The 16,599-nt window shown below is 46.2% G+C and overlaps 1 protein-coding gene across 1 annotated transcript; it reads right to left on the reverse strand.

Annotated features, from left to right (window-relative positions):
- Nucleotides 1–744: 744 nt before the first annotated feature.
- On the reverse strand, nt 745–10,892 carry GOT1 (glutamic-oxaloacetic transaminase 1). The gene is made up of 9 exons (XM_053389547.1): nt 10,647–10,892; nt 7,224–7,405; nt 6,760–6,883; nt 5,108–5,220; nt 4,053–4,157; nt 3,213–3,363; nt 2,769–2,934; nt 2,119–2,261; nt 745–1,737 (listed from the first exon to the last, which is right to left on the reverse strand). The coding sequence occupies exons 1-9, from the start codon at nt 10,768–10,770 to the stop codon at nt 1,598–1,600; spliced, it is 1,248 nt and encodes a 415-aa protein (XP_053245522.1). The 5' UTR covers nt 10,771–10,892; the 3' UTR covers nt 745–1,597.
- Between the last annotated feature and the right edge of the window lie 5,707 nt (nt 10,893–16,599).

Genomic DNA, 16,599 nt, shown 5'->3' on the forward strand with positions numbered 1-16,599 from the left:
CAAGGTGGGACTTGAACCCAGTTCTGGTATAGAGTGGGGCTAACTTGGCAGACAAGGAGAAAAGTGTGGCTTTGGTAGGAAGATAGGGATGGTTGCAGCCATACAAAGATGGAAAAGCAAATATGATCATTATGTTGTTCCCACTGAAAAAGAGCCACTGAAAGATTTTCCGATGTAGAAGGATCAAATTTAGGAACTTTTGGAACAATGGGCAAAGATAGTGTCTCTTCTAGAGCAGCAGAGAGCTGCACACACACACACAAACATTCCATGTCTCAAGGCTCAAAGCCTGCCTCTTCACTCTGCTTCAGCAAAACTAAGGCAGCAGTGGCACCAACTCTCTTCGCAGATCATCCCATGCCTCAGTTAGTATGGTAGAAAGAAGCTTCAGGTGCTGTAGACAAGGATCAGGAGTTTGTGGACTCTGCGCATCACCCTCACCCACTACGTCAGCAGTAACATCACCCTTCTCTTCTAGCAAACTATACTCCTGATAGTTCATCAAGGTTTCCAGGCAGAGTATCTGGTTTCGGAGCTACCACAAGAGACTCACCTCTTAATCTGACAACTGGAGAGACTGAGGCAGGGAAAGGTCATTTCAGGTCAAGTGGAGGGTAAGAATAGGTGCCTGGATATAGTAATGGGTTGTTCCAATGGGGGTCAAGGAGCACATATAGTTTTCTACACAACAAACGGCTCTGTTCCTTTCTCCACCCCAGCCCCAAGTTAGCCAAAAGACAGGTATGGCATGAAGAGATGTTTTATTGGTTGTACTGACAGAAAAGGTGGTTCTTAAGATTACAATCTTTGCTTGTGCAAGGCTGGAAACCAGGGAAGCGGCACCAGCCTCGCTCCCTGAAGTAACCCGCGCAGCTCATACAAGGAGACCAGTCGTTTTTGGTACATATCTCACAATGCCCAACCCTTCCACTGGAGCAGGCATGGGCCAGAGAGGGTTGGTTACATAAAGTGCAAACAGAGATGCAGACAAGGCCATGTGCTTGGATTCCAGAGTTAGGTGCTGTTAATACCAAGTGTACAAAGTGGACCCCAAGAAGGAAAATTCCCACTGCCACCTGCTCACACACACAAACTGAGGGCCATTGAAAAGACAGGAAGAAGCTATGCAGACAAAAGTGCTGTTCTCAATTAATATTGAGCAAAGAGGTATGGGAGATTAGCTCCGTTGGTGGAGCAGACAAACTACTTGTTATAGTATGGAGGGATTCAGTTTTTCTTGTTTCATAGGGCCAAACTAGATGTTACATGCAGTTGTGTGTTTCTTTCTTCCACTGTTTTGGGTTTTTCAAAAACTTAGGGATGCTTGTGGGGGGGGCAGCTTAACCCTTTCTTACTCCACAGCCACTTTTCTACTCCATTCTCTCTAGCCAAAGGAAGAAATGGGTACTCTGTTCTCCCACACTGAGGCAGTGGGGAGGGGGGCTGATAGCAGCTTCAGAGAGTGGTAGAATTTTAACCAGAAAAGTGGCAAGAGGCAATAGTGTTCTATTTCTTTGCCTAAAACTCCCACTTTCCAAAGGCTGCTGTTGGTTTTAAAACAACCCAAAACGTAGGGGGAAAGTTACATGCAACCGATTTACTGGATTGTAGTGACGGCCTCGTGGATGGAGCTGGCAACGTAATCCAGGTTCTTCGTGGTCAGGCCACACATGTTTATGCGGCCGCTGGCCATCAGGTAGATGTGTTTCTCCTTGATCATGAACTGTACTTGCTTAGCTGGAGAAAGAGCAAGAGGAAAAATTGTGTCAGGCATCTCATCGGGTACCCAGAGCAGCCTTTACTAAGGTTTGCCAGCTGCAGCCAAGGTCACAAGCAGGAAACGAGACTGGTAAGCGACCAGAAATTGGATGCAATGTGAAGAGATCCTGTGAAGTGACTGGTAAAGGAAATGCACAGGTAGATCTCTTCATAGTGGAGAGCTGTGTAAAGATGGTTGCTTGGACTTGCAGTGCAGGGCAAGGAGGCCACTATTGAAGCCAGAACCATTTTTGCTAGATCACCGCAAGCGTAGTCAGGAAAGCTGCTTCATTCCCTGTACCACACCCCCTCCTTCCTGCCCAGGCTCTTCCGATGTCCACTGCCCAAAGCTGTACTCACGATTGAGGCCAGTGAAGCTAAACATGCCGATCTGCTCCGTGATGTGATTCCAGGTGCCCGGTGTCTGCAGCTTCTCAAGACGAGACCTGAGCTCTGCCCGCATCAGCAAGACTCGATCTGCCATGGTCTTCACATTCCCTTTCCTGTTGCAACAGAAAAGCATTAGTTCAGTCCAGCACCAGTTTTTTTTTTAATGGCAGGAATGGGAAAGTGCTGGGCAGTAAACGGGGCCCATGATCATGGCAGGGATCAACTTATCCCCTCCACTTCTTGCTGTTCCTTAGGTAAAGGGGTAAAGGGGAGCCCTGACCATTAGGTTCAGCTGTGGCCGACTGGGGTTGCGGCGCTCATTTCGCTTTACTGGCTGAGGGAGCCAGTGTACAGCTTCCGGGTCGTGGCCCGCATGACTAAGCCGCTTCTAGCGAACCAGAGCAGCACACGGAAACACCGTTTACCTTCCTGTCAGAGCGGTACCTATTTATCTACTTGCACTTTGACGTGCTTTCGAACTGCTAGGTTGGCAGGAGCAGGGACCGAGCAACGGGAGCTCACCCTGTCACGGGGATTCGAACCGCCAACCTTCTGATCGGCAAGTCCTAGGCTCTGTGGTTTAACCCACAGCGCCACCCACATCCCCTGCTGTTCCTTACCACTCATCAAAAAGTTCTGGAGTAGTGAGTGTCGTAGCCACAATACGTGCGCCCTGCGAGGGGGGGTTTGACCAGGTGGTGCGGACAATCTTCTCCATCTGAGACAAGGTGCGCTGCACATTGTCAGCATCCTTCGCAACAACAGTCAGGTTCCCCACACGCTCATCTGAGGGAAAAGAAAGGAAAGTCAAGCCATAAGCCTTAGGCCCGGTGCAACAGCCCAGAGGGCGAAAGGAAATTCTTACTACCCTTTATCTGAATCTTTACTTAGTTATATCCCACCTTGTAGTTCTCAAACAACAACAACAGGTTCCCATAGTGGCATGAAACAGCAAAACCATACAATGCAATAATTGTTCTTTTACAGGCCAAAATAAAAAAAGCAGCTTAACATTAGAGCAGAACAAAATCTGAGAAGCAGGGAAGTTAAAAGACTATACGCACTGTACAGGCCAAAGTTTTTGGAGAAGGACTGAGCACAGAAGAGTTCGAAGCCTTCAGAAACGAAGTAGCGGACAGCCCAGGCATCTTTGTCCAGAGAACCCGAGGCAAAGCCTTGGTAGGCAGAGTCAAAGAAGGGGAACAGGAACCGGCGCTGCAAGGAATGAATAATTAAGGGGAGAAGATTGGTCTTTGGCACTTACTTCAGAGCATCCTCAACTGCCATCCCTGAAAGCACATGGCTGCCAAAGACCGGGCCTCTCAGTGATGGAACTCTCTCTCCCCAGAGAGGTTTCCTCAGCACCTACTTTATTGCCCTTTTGGTGCTTCCCAAGCTTTTCATTTTTGCATTTACATTTTAATTGTTTTCTTCTTTTTCTAACCTGCCCTGGGAATAGAATTAAAGTGAGGTATTAAAACACTTAACAGAAGAAACCAAAACCACTGGTTCCACACACTCCTTCACTCAGCAGTATGGAACCTAGTGTATTTGTGGCTATAAATAAACTTATTTAAATTTATTTTAAAAATTAAAAAGTTGTTTTCTGGTGGTGTCTACTGGTTAGGGTGCCAGTAGGTCTGGAGAGATATAGATACAAATCCCCTCTCAGCTGCGGAACTGACTGGGCGGCCTTGAATCAATCACTCTCTTGGCATCCCCAATCTCATAAGGTGGTTGTAAAATTAAAACTGGGGGGGGGGGACTATATACCATTTAGCTGAGCTTCCTGGTAGGAGAGCAGGATAAAAATGTAACAGTACTAATAAATTAATTCAAAAACATCCAGAAATATGGCTTTGGGCACAGACTCTGGGAGTACCTTGTTGCAGAATTGCTAATACCTTCATAACAGCAGCAATTTGTTTCCATTGCTCCTGTGTGGGGTCTGTGCCAGTTGGGTTATGAGCACAAGCATGGATGACGAAGATGGAGAACTCCGGAGCTTTCTGGGTAGAGAGAGAGAGAATAAAACCCAGTCTATTATTATTATTATTATTATATTTGTATGCTGCCCATCTGACTGGGTGGCCCCAGCCACTCTGGGTGGCTCCCAGCAGAATAGCAAAAACACGATGAAACATCAAACATTAAAAATTACCCTAAACATCAAGTGGCACTAGCCATTTATGTTTGAGCCTCACTGATGGGACTGTACAATAAAGAGCTGGGTAGAAGATGCTGCTTTCCAGATGAACACAGAATTGAAGAATTGGAAGGGACCACAAGGGTCATCTAGTCCAACCCCCTTCAATGCAGGACTCTTTAGCTCAACGTGGGGATCAAACCCACAACCCTGAGATTAAGAGTCTCATGCTCTACTGATTGACCTGTTCTATATATATGCATTATGGATAAGACTTGGAACTATACAGGTTACAATCAGATAGTGAAGAATTGTTGAAGATATTATGTCTATAAAGTTCTGATATTCTATATAGATAAAATAGATACTAACAAGACAAGGCACCCTCACATAGAACAGTGCCACCCACAATGACACACATACACTTTTACAAGACTAGCATGGACTGTGATCCAAAGAACTCCACACACATCAAGGTTTCCAAGCTCTCCAGATTTCCTCTTCCAGCTGCCCCCTATTTGGAATGACTGTTCAGGAGACATGAACAGATGTGGTAGGGAAAGCACCAGATCCACACAGGGAGATCCACCCACAGCTCTCTGAATCCCACTGAGTGAGAAGATGGGATTCCTGCATGGTGCTGTCTTGCAGTCAAGAGACACAGACCATCCTAGCAAACGTTTGGCCAGCCAGATGTTAAATCCAATATTACAATAGGCTAGAAATGTTGCTCCCGTAGAACATCTACATAGTCCCTATTCAGATTTCCTTCTAGGTTATGTTACACCCAATCCGTAAGGACATCTGGCTCACCTCCAAGTCCTCCAGGAATCCCTGGATGTCCAGACCCCTGTTTGCAGCATCCCAGTAGCGATAGGTTCGGATGTCCTTGAACCCAGCATCCGTGAAAACAGAGTTGTGGTTCTCTGCAGGGAAAAGAAGAGAAGCATTCATCATTCAGCCAAAGCTCAAGCTGTTCAGGATTAGAAGGGATTCTAAGGGAGCTGGGCATGTTTAGCCTGGAGAAAAGGAGGTTAAGGGGTGATATGATAGCCATGTTCAAATATATAAAAGGATGTCACATAGAGGAGGGAGAAAGGTTGTTTTCTGCTGCTCCAGAGAAGCGGACACGGAGCAATGGATCCAAACTGCAGGAAAGAAGATTCCACCTAAACATTAGGAAGAACTTCCTGACAGTAAGAGCTGTTCGACAGTGGAATTTGCTGCCAAGGAGTGTGGTGGAGTCTCCTTCTTTGGAGGTCTTTAAGCAGAGGCTTGACAACCATATGTCAGGAGTGCTCTGATGGTGTTTCCTGCTTGGCAGGGGGTTGGACTCGATGGCCCTTGTGGTCTCTTCCAACTCTATGATTCTATGATTCTTTAAAAAATGCCCCATATCTATTTCTTCAGAATTGCCCACCAGGGCTAGGAAAAGTATCTCACCTCTCCTGTCCATCACCCTATAAATTGTAGCCTCCACATCTGCTCCCCCTTCCTACGTTTAGAGAGAGAGAGAAAATACTGCTTTTCTAGATCTGTGTTTGGCTTCTTACCTTCATGCAAGGGGCAGGGGCGCTGCGTTTTAGAAGCCACCCTCAGGTCCTCTCTAATCCACTTGCACATGACTCAGGCCTAGCCTGCAATGTGAGCCGAGGGGGTGGAAAACAGACTAGCAGGCTTCAAGCAGCACTGTATTTCTGTCAAAACTGCTTGATGCCTCCCCCTCCTTCTCTGGTGCCCTGTATGCTTTCTTCTCCCTCTGTATTGTGTGTATTAGTTTAGTCTTGGTTATAATTATTTAGCCAATTCTTCCAAACCAAAGAAGTAAGAGAGAGTGTGTGTGTGTGTGTGTGTGTGTGTGGAGAGAGAGAGAGAGAGAGAGAGAGAGAGAGAGAGAGAGAGAGTTGGGCTTTCCCTACTACCATAAGAGAAGTACTGAATATTTTGATTCTATGTGTGTGTATGAATAAACACCCTCATTTTAAGGCCTATGTGAGTTTAAGTTCCTGGGTAAATCTACAGTGGTGCCCCGCAAGACGAAAAACTCGCTAGACGAAAGAGTTTTCCGTTTTTTGAGGTGCTTCGCAAGACGAATTTCCCTATGGGCTTGCTTCGCAAGACGAAACGTCTTGTGAGTTCTTGCGAGTTTGTTTCCTTTTTCTTAAAGCCTCTAAGCCATTAATAGCCGCTAAGCCGTTAATAGCCGCTAAGCCGCTAATAGCCGTGCTTCGCAAGACGAAAAAACCGCAAGACGAAGAGACTCGCGGAACGGATTAATTTCGTCTTGTGAGGCACCACTGTACTAAGATGTGCTATTGCCACTGTCTAAAGCTTCACAAGACTCCTAGAACATGAATGTGTAACACATGTCTACTGAGGAGGCTTGCAAACAATGGGGAGCCCAGCCTTCCCTCTCTCTCTCCCCCAAACCATGCCAAAAGTGCCAGCCAGGCCTTGGCACTCACCCCAGGAAGGAGAAGAGATGTAGACAGGGGTTGCAGTGTTGTTGGTTCCGTTGTACCAGCGTCTCAAGAACTCTGCTCCAATACGGAGGGCCCCTGTGCCCCCCAAGGACTGGACACCCCCCACCTGGAACAAAGAGAAAGCAGTAATTAGAAGGCAGGTGCTCTTTTCAGCAAGATGCCTGGGCATCCTATAAGCAAGAATCCAGTTTCCTATAATAGCTTCATTGAACTATACTGAGATCCTTACCTGTCCCCAAATTCCTCTGTTCCAATCAAATCCCAGTTTCTACATATGTGTGTGTGAGCGAGTGAGCGAGTGAGTGAGAGTGAGAGAAAGAGATTATATGCCCCAGTGCCAACCTATTCCCACCCTACCTCTTCCATGCCAACAAGCTCTTCTGTGTTCAATAAGGCTTAACTTGCACGGATGAAGTTCCTAATAGGAGTTTCCTCTTCAGGCTCACCCTGTTCTCCTTGATGGCTGGGCTGTCGTCTCCTAGGGCAATTCGTGAGGAATTGGAACGAAATTCTGGCAGGCCCAGAATGGGCAGGTACTCGTGGTTCAAGCTGAGGTCCTTGTTAATCATCTGCTCCACTTTCCGAACCACTGGCAGGACCCATGGCTGCCCCTCATCTGTGCGATAGGCTGCAAGGTGGAAGGGGAGGGAATTGTTCTAGATACAGACACACATCTCTTAGCCTAACCCTACCTCTCAGGGTTGTTGAGAAGATGGAAGGGGTCTGGGAGAGACATGTGCCGTGCCTTGAGTTTCTCAGAGGAGAGGTATGGTACAAAATAAAAGGATGGACCAAAAAGGCTTACTGCAGAGAGCTCGTTCTCTCCCTTACTCCTTCCAGTCTCGCCTGCCAATTTTCACTTTATCCTTTTGCAAAGGAATACCTATCTCACACAAGAGGTCTCCAATGCAGCACCATTCCCACAACCCCTTTGCTTACATATTCAAATCCAAGCACTTTATTCCAATTGAAAAGACTATCAAATATGACAGTTTGGTCACTGTACCTAGCAAGTTTGGAGGCTCAGGAACGTCGAGAGCTTAATGGGATCTTCAGGCCAAGAACATGGAGAGTATGCCTGAAGGCAGCAAAAGGGCTAGCATAGCCCATTAAAGAGAGTAGACTTCAAATCCTGAGCGTGAGCTGCAGCACACAGGTAAGAGAGACCACAAACAACAACCGACAAGTATTCCAGAGGATACTAGCAAAGAGGGAACTGGCAAGCTGGCTTCTAATTAGTTTGCTGAGGGTCAAGCTTTGAGCTATTCACCTGCAGAAGGTGCAGGGATTTGGGGGCAAAGGGGAACCAGGCAACCATAGATTTTACAACTTGGGAGCAAAGGGTAATGCTTTAGAAACTGCAGGACTGGCAGCTAACTAAACACTACACACTCAGCCTGGTCTCTGCTGCTTAAGGGCAGAGTCCCTTTTCCAGTTCCTGCAAGGCCCCAGCTTTAACTTGCTCAAGGTCATGTGGTTCACCCAAGCAGAACATGGGCACCAGCCCAGATCTCCTGACAGCTGTAGCCCCGTCATAAGAACATTAGGTGCCAAAAGTCTAGGCAGCATCACAGCCCCCTACCTGAGGGAAGCCAATCAGTAGCGACTGTAGAAAGTACTGGGGAAACAAGCCCAAAATAAAGGATAACCGAGATTGTCACAGGACACAGAATAGAGATGAAAGAAGAAAGGGGGAAATGAGTGCAGGGGGGACAATGCAATTTAAAAAAGGGTAAAGATCCAAAAAAGTCCTGGATCTGATAACATTATATTAAGAAAGAGACAACAATTCCTTTTATCTCCACAATCAGCCTGACCCATTTCCTTATTTTTCTCTTCACGGCTTTAATTTGTTTCCATCTGTCATTATTGGACGTTTGACTATAAACCAGGGTACATAGCCTCATTAGCAATATTGCTTCAACGTTTCCAGTATTGGTAGAAGTCCCCCATTCAGGCACTGATCCTTGTAATACACAGCCCCTTTGCTAGTAGCTCTACCTCTTTCTGAATGGCTCTCTCAGATCGAAGTATCAACAGCAGAACAGTGCCCATATCCATATGGGTCTTTAACACTTATCAAAAGCATCAATTTTGGCACCATCCTTCTGTATTCTGCAGATCTGCTGTGATCAACCATAGACCCCATGTTAATATTTATAAATGGTACAGCCAAAGATCTGCAGGTGAGATGAAGTACAAATACAATTTCTGTAAACTGAACTTGGCTGTGAGAAATTACATGCCATAAAGTATAAACAGTATTTTAGGATACAGAGCATTCTTCTGTCTGCCTGCAGATAGAAGCGTACAAATCTTCCATTTAGGCAAAACAGATGATATGTGCAGAATCCTATAACCACAACCCAATCATTATATGTATTTTCCTGCTGAACTTTCTCAGATGTTCCTTCATGAATCCAATGGCAAAGGCATGAGAATAAGAAAGGGTGCAAATTACAAGAGACCCACCAGTGTGATTATCTTTAGGGGTGCTTCCAGACAACCTGATTTATCTGGATTTGGTTGCAGGGAGATTAGAAGACAAGATTAGTTGACACTATATCAAAAGCCAGTGTTATTCTGCACTTTCCAGTGCTTTCCCTCAGCACACTCCTTATCGCAAACAATCTAATATTTTGGGGAAGCATGTCTGTGGCACAAAACCTCCCAATCAAACTATAAATGTGCAATCTCAATTTGCCAATATGTGATCAAATCTTTCTTGAAAATAGTGATAGTCTAGAAGCACCTTGGATTTCAACTGTGTGCAAGGCAGATCAGGGATCATTGAGTGTTAGCCATTTTTTATCTACAGTGGCGTAGCGTGGGGGGTGCAGGGGGGGCCGGCCGCACCGGGCGCAACATCTGGGGGTTAGGGTTAGGGGGCGCAAATCCACAGGTTAGGGAGCGCAAATTACTTGCCTTGCCCCGGGTGCTGACAACCCACGCTACGCCACTGTTTATCTACAGAATTGGAAAGTATTCTGATGCGTATTTTTCCCTGCTAAGCCTGAAAGCCATCAGGAGAAGTAAAGATTTTTTCCAGAGGTTGCACAGATGGTCCCAAGTAGTTCAGATCATCAATGTAATTAAAATTGTAAACACACCACAATGCATGTTCCACTGAAAGCATAAGGGCTTTTTCAGTAATGGTCCCTTCCACTAGTACTCTTACCATTTGATGGCCAATGCTGTTTTATGGTTGCTATGCATTTAATCATTGCAGTTTTGTGCTGCTGCTAATATTGTTGCAATGTTATACTGCCTTACAATTTTGCATGTTTTTAAATTGTTGAGAGTCACATAGAGACCATTTGGTATTAGGCAAGGAACAAAACGAATCGAACAACAACGATCAGCAGGAGCTAGTTTCTCTAGAGTCTAGACTTTATGCAGGATATTGAAAGTATAGAAAATACGTCTGAATCAGCTGATTGTGAAATATTCATACAAATAGCAAATTGTTTTCATGCCTGCCCCCAATTGTTAGATTCTTGCATCCTTGTCAGATTCCCATCGATTTCTTTTCAGACAGAGCTCTTCTGTGCCTCTTTGACAGATGAGTGGTACGCAGAAATTCAACAAGTGCAAAGGTTCCCTGGCACGGAGCTGCCATTCTAGAGAGGCCATCACCTGACGGATTTCTGTCTGTCTCACAGCTGCTCAAAGGCTCAGGAGTACCCCTCTTAAAAAGGAAAGGTCGGTGACGGGCACCCTGCCTGCAGAGAATGACAGCGCCCGTCTCCCCAAGGCTCCCTGGGATCAGATTTAGGTCCTTGACCCCCCCCCCCTCCAAGTTCAACCACTCGTTTCCGCCAGGGAGCCGCATCCACGCGCGCCTCCCTCCTCCCGCCCTGCTCTCTTACCTCCCACTCCCAGGTTGACCTTGCGCGGGTCCCCATCGGCGCGGAAATCCGCCGTGAGCTGGAACACAGCCACGGGCGGGGCCTGCGGGACGCTGGTGAACACGGATTTCCCTCCGGGAGACATTGCGGGACAATATCAAAGCTGGAACCCCCCGAACGCCGCTGCCTGGAGGAGACGGAGAGTGTCACCTTCACCGCAGACGGAGGCAGAGAGAGAGAGAGATGGGGAGAGCGAATCCCCGCTCCCCAATAGCAGGGAGGCGCGCCCTCCCGCCAATCGGAGAGCCGCTTTCGAAGGGGGCGAGGCGGGACATCCAATCGCACGAATTTTGAGATTGCCGGCTAATGGAATACCGCATACGAGGGAAGCCCCTGAAGGGTAGCCAACCACTGCCTTCTAGAGGCGGGACAAAGCTACAAATAACCAATCCCTCCGCGGTAGGAGAAGGAGTCATAAAGCCTATTGTAGAAACGGGATAGGTCGGGTTCTCATAAGGCCCAGCTGCGGCCAGATGCTCTGCCGCTAGGAAAGGCGGGAGCGCGGGGTTTGGTTGGGAGCGAGGCGGGGAGATTCTGGAATTTGCAAAAACCACCTGGAAAGCTCCCCAAATAGTGGAGGGTCAACTGTGTTTGCTCTTGGGAGATTATGTGGGCCGAGGAGGAGGCGCTTGTTTTATTAATTAAACAAACTAGTATTATTGTAATAAAAGCCCTAAGCGGGTCACGATAAATGTTAAAGTTATCAGTTAAAAAACAGTTACAAACCGTACCTTCCAGAGAGGAGTTGAACCCATTGGAAAGTTACAGCGCCTACTGTGGCTGTAGAGACCGATACAGGAGAGACGTGTTTTGTTGCAGCTTGTGTTGATGCAGGTGTACCATGGCGTTTCTTCTCTCTGTGCTCCTCCCAGAGGAGCGGTCATTTCTCCTCCGGTCACTGCTGTGAATACACGACCATTTCCAGACACTCCAGTTGTTTGCAAGGGATTCCCACACAGCGAGGTTAATGTTGCCAGCCTTCCTGTCACTTTTGCAGACATCTTTGTAACAGAGTTGGTCTGCCAACAGGCCCATACAGCACATCCTTGGGGATCCTCCCATCTTCCATTCTATGGACATTACCAATCCAGCACAGACAGTGGCGTAGCGTGGGTTGTCAGCACCCGGGGCAAGGCAAGTAATTTGCGCCCCCTAACCCGTGGATTTTAGGTAGGGGCAGAGCTGCGAGTGTGAGCGCCCCCCCCCAGATGTTGCGGCCGGCCCCCCTGCACCCCCCATGCTACGCCACTGCCTCTAGGCCTTCCTGTGTGGCCCTTGGAACCCTTCCCAGTCTTCCCCCCTCCACCCCCACATCATGCTCCTCACTTGCCCCGTCTCACATCACAATTACATGTGGGTAGGTTGTGTCCTTCAAGTCTACCTTTTCCAATTTGGCACCTTTTGGTTGTTTTGGACCACAACTCCCATCAGCCCCAGCCAGCACAGCAGTTTTGAATTCAAAACCAGCCCCTGAGGGCACCAAGTTGGCAAAGGCCGCTACAGATCCTCAGGGCAACCGTGTGCCCAAATTAGAGCTGAAACAAATATTTGAAGCAGGCCACGCTTTCCAATTCCATCATTTACAGCAGGGCTTGTCAGCAGCCTTTTTAGGCCTGTGGGTCATTTGGATTTTGGAGTGAGGAGTCCCATGGGTGTGCCACACCAGCAAGTTGTTTCTCTGTTCAGTTTGCTTTTCCAGGGTGTTTGAATAAAAATTGCAGCTAGCCGAATTAATCCCAGCCTTCAGAAGCACATAGAGCTGAAACAGGAAGTGAGAAAGTGCCCCTTTTTCTAACTTCCTCCTTCAGCTCTATTTACCTCTCTAGGGAGAAAAAGGTAACCACCTTCATCAGCTCATAACCAAGGGGGCAGTGAGTGAGGGTGGGGGCTCAGAGGCTTTGTGGGCACGGGGGGGGGTAGACCTCAAGAGTGTCATTGCTCCAATGGCTGCTGTGTTGGCGACCCCTGATTTATAGTTCAAGACAGCAGATGCAGTGATATTTTTTTCCTTTCGTTACAGAATTGCTTTTTTAAAATCTGCATGCTGTATATATTTGAGTTTCCACAGCCCAAAGTCTGGATTTTTCTTGGGGCACGGGTCCCAGTCCAATCCTCCCAGTCCAATACACTGGGGCCCCTTCCCATTTTTGCCCCAGTTCTCTCCTGCCCCTGTTCATAACCTCTTTTCTGTTACAAAACAAATCCTTCCGGCCTTCCTTCCTTTGCCCTTACATACTGACTATTGGACACCTAGCTCAGCATTCCCTACACTGACCGGCACCGGCTCTCCAGGGTTTTAGATGGGGGAGATGCTGGAGGATGAATTGGGGCTCTTCCGAGTGCAAAGCAGGTGCTCCACTACAACTCTTCCCCAGAAGGCATATGAACACAGGAAGTGGTGCTGCACTTCCTGCCCGTTGGTTTACTTAGCTCAATACAGTACTGTCTGCGCTGACGGAAAGCGACACTCTAGGGCAGCTTTTTGAGCAGGGAAAAAAAAGCTCTTTTAGACCTCATTTCGCTTATCTGTGACAATCCTCTTAACGTGTGTGTGCGCGCGTGCTCATTACGCACCCGTTATAATGTGTATGTGCATGCATAATATTTCAACTTAATGCGCCACGCTTTTAAAAATATTATTTAGGAGAAAGGAAGGAAGGGTTCTTTTTTAAAAACGAAATGAAATGAAAAGTTGAAAGGCATGGCGCTTCCTCGAGGGGGGCCGGCCAAACGGAGACGACGACCCCCCACCCCAACCAAGCCTCGATTGCTTGTCCCTTCCCTCTGGACTCGCGCCCCCCCAGATGTTGCGCCCGGTGCGGCCGGCACCCCTGGCACCCCCCACGCTACGCCACTGAGCACAGACGTCGCTGAGCCAGAAGAAGCACAAACATGTTGGGAAGGTGGGCTTGAGAGAGCACATCTTTCTTTGAGACTCTGTCCTGCCATGTGATGCCCCAAATCTTCCTGACACAGCACATATGGAAAGCATTGGGGTGTCTCTCCAGCGGGTGTAAGTTGCCCATGACTCACTTCCATAAAGCAGTGTGCTCAACACACAAGCTTGGTAGACGTTCATCTTGGTATCAGCCATTAGCATCACATTGCTCCATACCCTTTTGGAGAGAAGAGCCATAGCTGCCTTACCAATATGCTAGTCTAGCTCAGCGTTGGTGGAAAGGTTGCTGGTTATGATGGAGCCCAGGTAGACAAAATAATCTTCCACCCCAAGCATGCGGTCACCAGTGTTGATGTGTGGTGTGCTGGAGATGTCCTAACCCAGGTCTTCGTCACACTGATGGTGACACTGAACCGTTTTCAGCAGGCACCAAAAAGAACACCATGAAAGAACATGTCTAGTGTCAACAACTGCCACCTGCAAGAAAAGGAAACTCAATCTACCACATTTATCTTTTAAAACTTCTTTAGCAGCTGTATATTAAGGGCTTTGGGGGCTATTCTGTGTGCACCTGTGACTGACAATTGTGCAGCACTCTCACACACCATATTCCAATATGTTTCTCTCACCATTTCAGTGTACAACACAATTATTTTAACTATGATCATGTACCTGCGTGTGCACATTCCCTCCTTCCCAATCCATTTTCCTTTTCTGTTGCAGCTTTTTCGATTATAAACCTGAGGGCAGGGATTGTCTTGTCTGTAGTGAATTGTAAGCTTCCCTGGGAGCCCTTTTTGTCTGAAGAGCAAGATAAAAATTATGTCAATAAATAAAATATTTGTTTCTCAGAAAGCAATATTTATGGGATAAGAATAAATACATATATTGCTTGTTTGTTTGCTTATTTATTATTTAACAATTATGAAGCACCTGATATCATCAAAAGATGTGGCATCCCTGCTCTCAATCTTAGTCTTGTAGATACAATATAACCGTAGTCTAGTAGATACAATACAACCGTAATAAATATTTGGGTGGACAGTGTGTTCACCAGAACTCTTCATTCAGCTGGATATTAGGCAAAGCAGGATGGGGAAGGAAAAGGTATTGAAGCCACAAAGTCTGCATTTATAAGCCTTAAAGTGTAGCAAGTGATAGTAAATTTAGGGTGCAATATTACAGCCTCTTAACCTAGACTTCTGAATAGACACGTATAGGATTGCACTGCAAAATGGATTATATTATACTAGGTGCTTTTCAGGTTACACCTAGGGCTACTGGGTAAATAAGCAAATGTCCACTTTTTGTAACTATAGAACTCAGCTATAAACAACATGATGCAGAACCAGGGTTCTGTTCATACAGAGTTATCTCTGTAAGGTCACTGGGGGGAGCTGCTGTACCATCTTTACTGCATCAGGACTGCTACAACATTCAAAGCAAATGCTGTATAATAACCCCTTTTTATTTCAATTTATTTCTATGTTGTTATTAAATAGTGATTTTATTTCTATGGCAGCTCTCAATTCTTGCTAAACAAGAGCCAGATAATGCTCATGTGCATTATAAATACTAACCAAAATTAAACAATTAGATTTTTCATGTCATACTCAGTCTATCAGAAGAGGCAGTTAGAAAGCTTTACTAATTCAGATTCTAGCTTCCTTTTGGAGTTGAAAGTAAAACTTTCAGCAAGTTGGCCTCTATCTGCTACTTTTGTTGCTTGTTATCCCCAGGCTTGATCTAATCAACAACATGCATATCTTAACTAGATCTGGAACACTAATCCGCATTTCCTGGAAGCAGATTATCCCCTACTCCTTTAAAAGTAGGGGGGGAAATCCTTTCCAAAGCAAAGTGAATTCCAACTAGCAGTATTCCAGGACACAATCATTAAACCACGTCCATGCACAATGGTATTTTGTTTTTGTTTAGTGGGGATGGTGTCAGTTACTGTGAATTTGATGCTCTTTTTGCTTGCTCAGGTCTATACTAAGCACTTGCCACATTATCCATACAGCCCTGAAATTCAGTTATATCTACTAACTTTTGGGAAAGATCATTTTGAGAGTGATACATGAAATATTTCAATTTAAAGTGGAACACCTACCCTTTGTTTAGCCCCTGCCTATTGACATCATACAGGCCCCTTCAGTGTGTTCTTTTCAGTGCCAGATTAAAACATTTTTGTTTAGGCAAGCCTATCCAGACAAGTAGATGTTGATATGTTTTAATCTGATTTATTTTACTGCTAGTTTTAAATGTTTTAATTAGATGACCATAGATAGAATGGAAGGGTTGTAAGGTACCCTGAGGCTCATCTAGCCTGGCCTCCTGCTGTGCAGGAATCTCAGCTAAAGCATCCATGACAGATGGTTTTCCAACCTCTTATTAAAAATCTCCAAGGAAGGAGAGTCCACCACCTTCTGAGGGATTCCCTTCCACTGTCAAAGTTCTTCCTGATGTTTAGTCAGAATCTCCTTCCTTGTACAGTGGTACCTCAGGTTAAGAACTTAATTCGTTCTGGAGGTCCATTCTTAACCTGAAACTGTTCTTAACCTGAGGTGCCACTTTAGCTAATGGGGCCTCCCGCTGCCGCCGCGCCTCCAGAGCACGATTTCTGTTCTCTTCCTGAAGCAAAGTTCTTCACCCGAGGTACTATTTCTGGGTTTGCAGAGTCTGTAACCTGAAGTGTATGTAACCCAAGTTACCACTGTAATTTGAAGTCACTGGTCTTGGTCCTACCCTCTGGAGCTGGAGAAAAGAAGCTTGTTCCATCTTCCATGTGACAGCTCTTTAGATATTTGAAGATGGCCATTCTGTCTCCTCTTAGTCTCCTCTTATCTAAGCTAAACATACCCATCTCCCAATTATTTGCTTTTAAGTGTGTTTATTGAGAAGTTTAATATTTCTTGTAAACTGCTGAGAAGTTTTGTGACCATCAAGCAGTACATAAATTTTGTTAAATGAAAAAAAGGAATGAAGTAATCCAGTAGTATACCTTTTCTATGT

The sequence above is a fragment of the Podarcis raffonei genome, chromosome 5 (assembly GCF_027172205.1).
Source record: "Podarcis raffonei isolate rPodRaf1 chromosome 5, rPodRaf1.pri, whole genome shotgun sequence".
Lineage (NCBI taxonomy): Eukaryota > Metazoa > Chordata > Lepidosauria > Squamata > Lacertidae > Podarcis > Podarcis raffonei.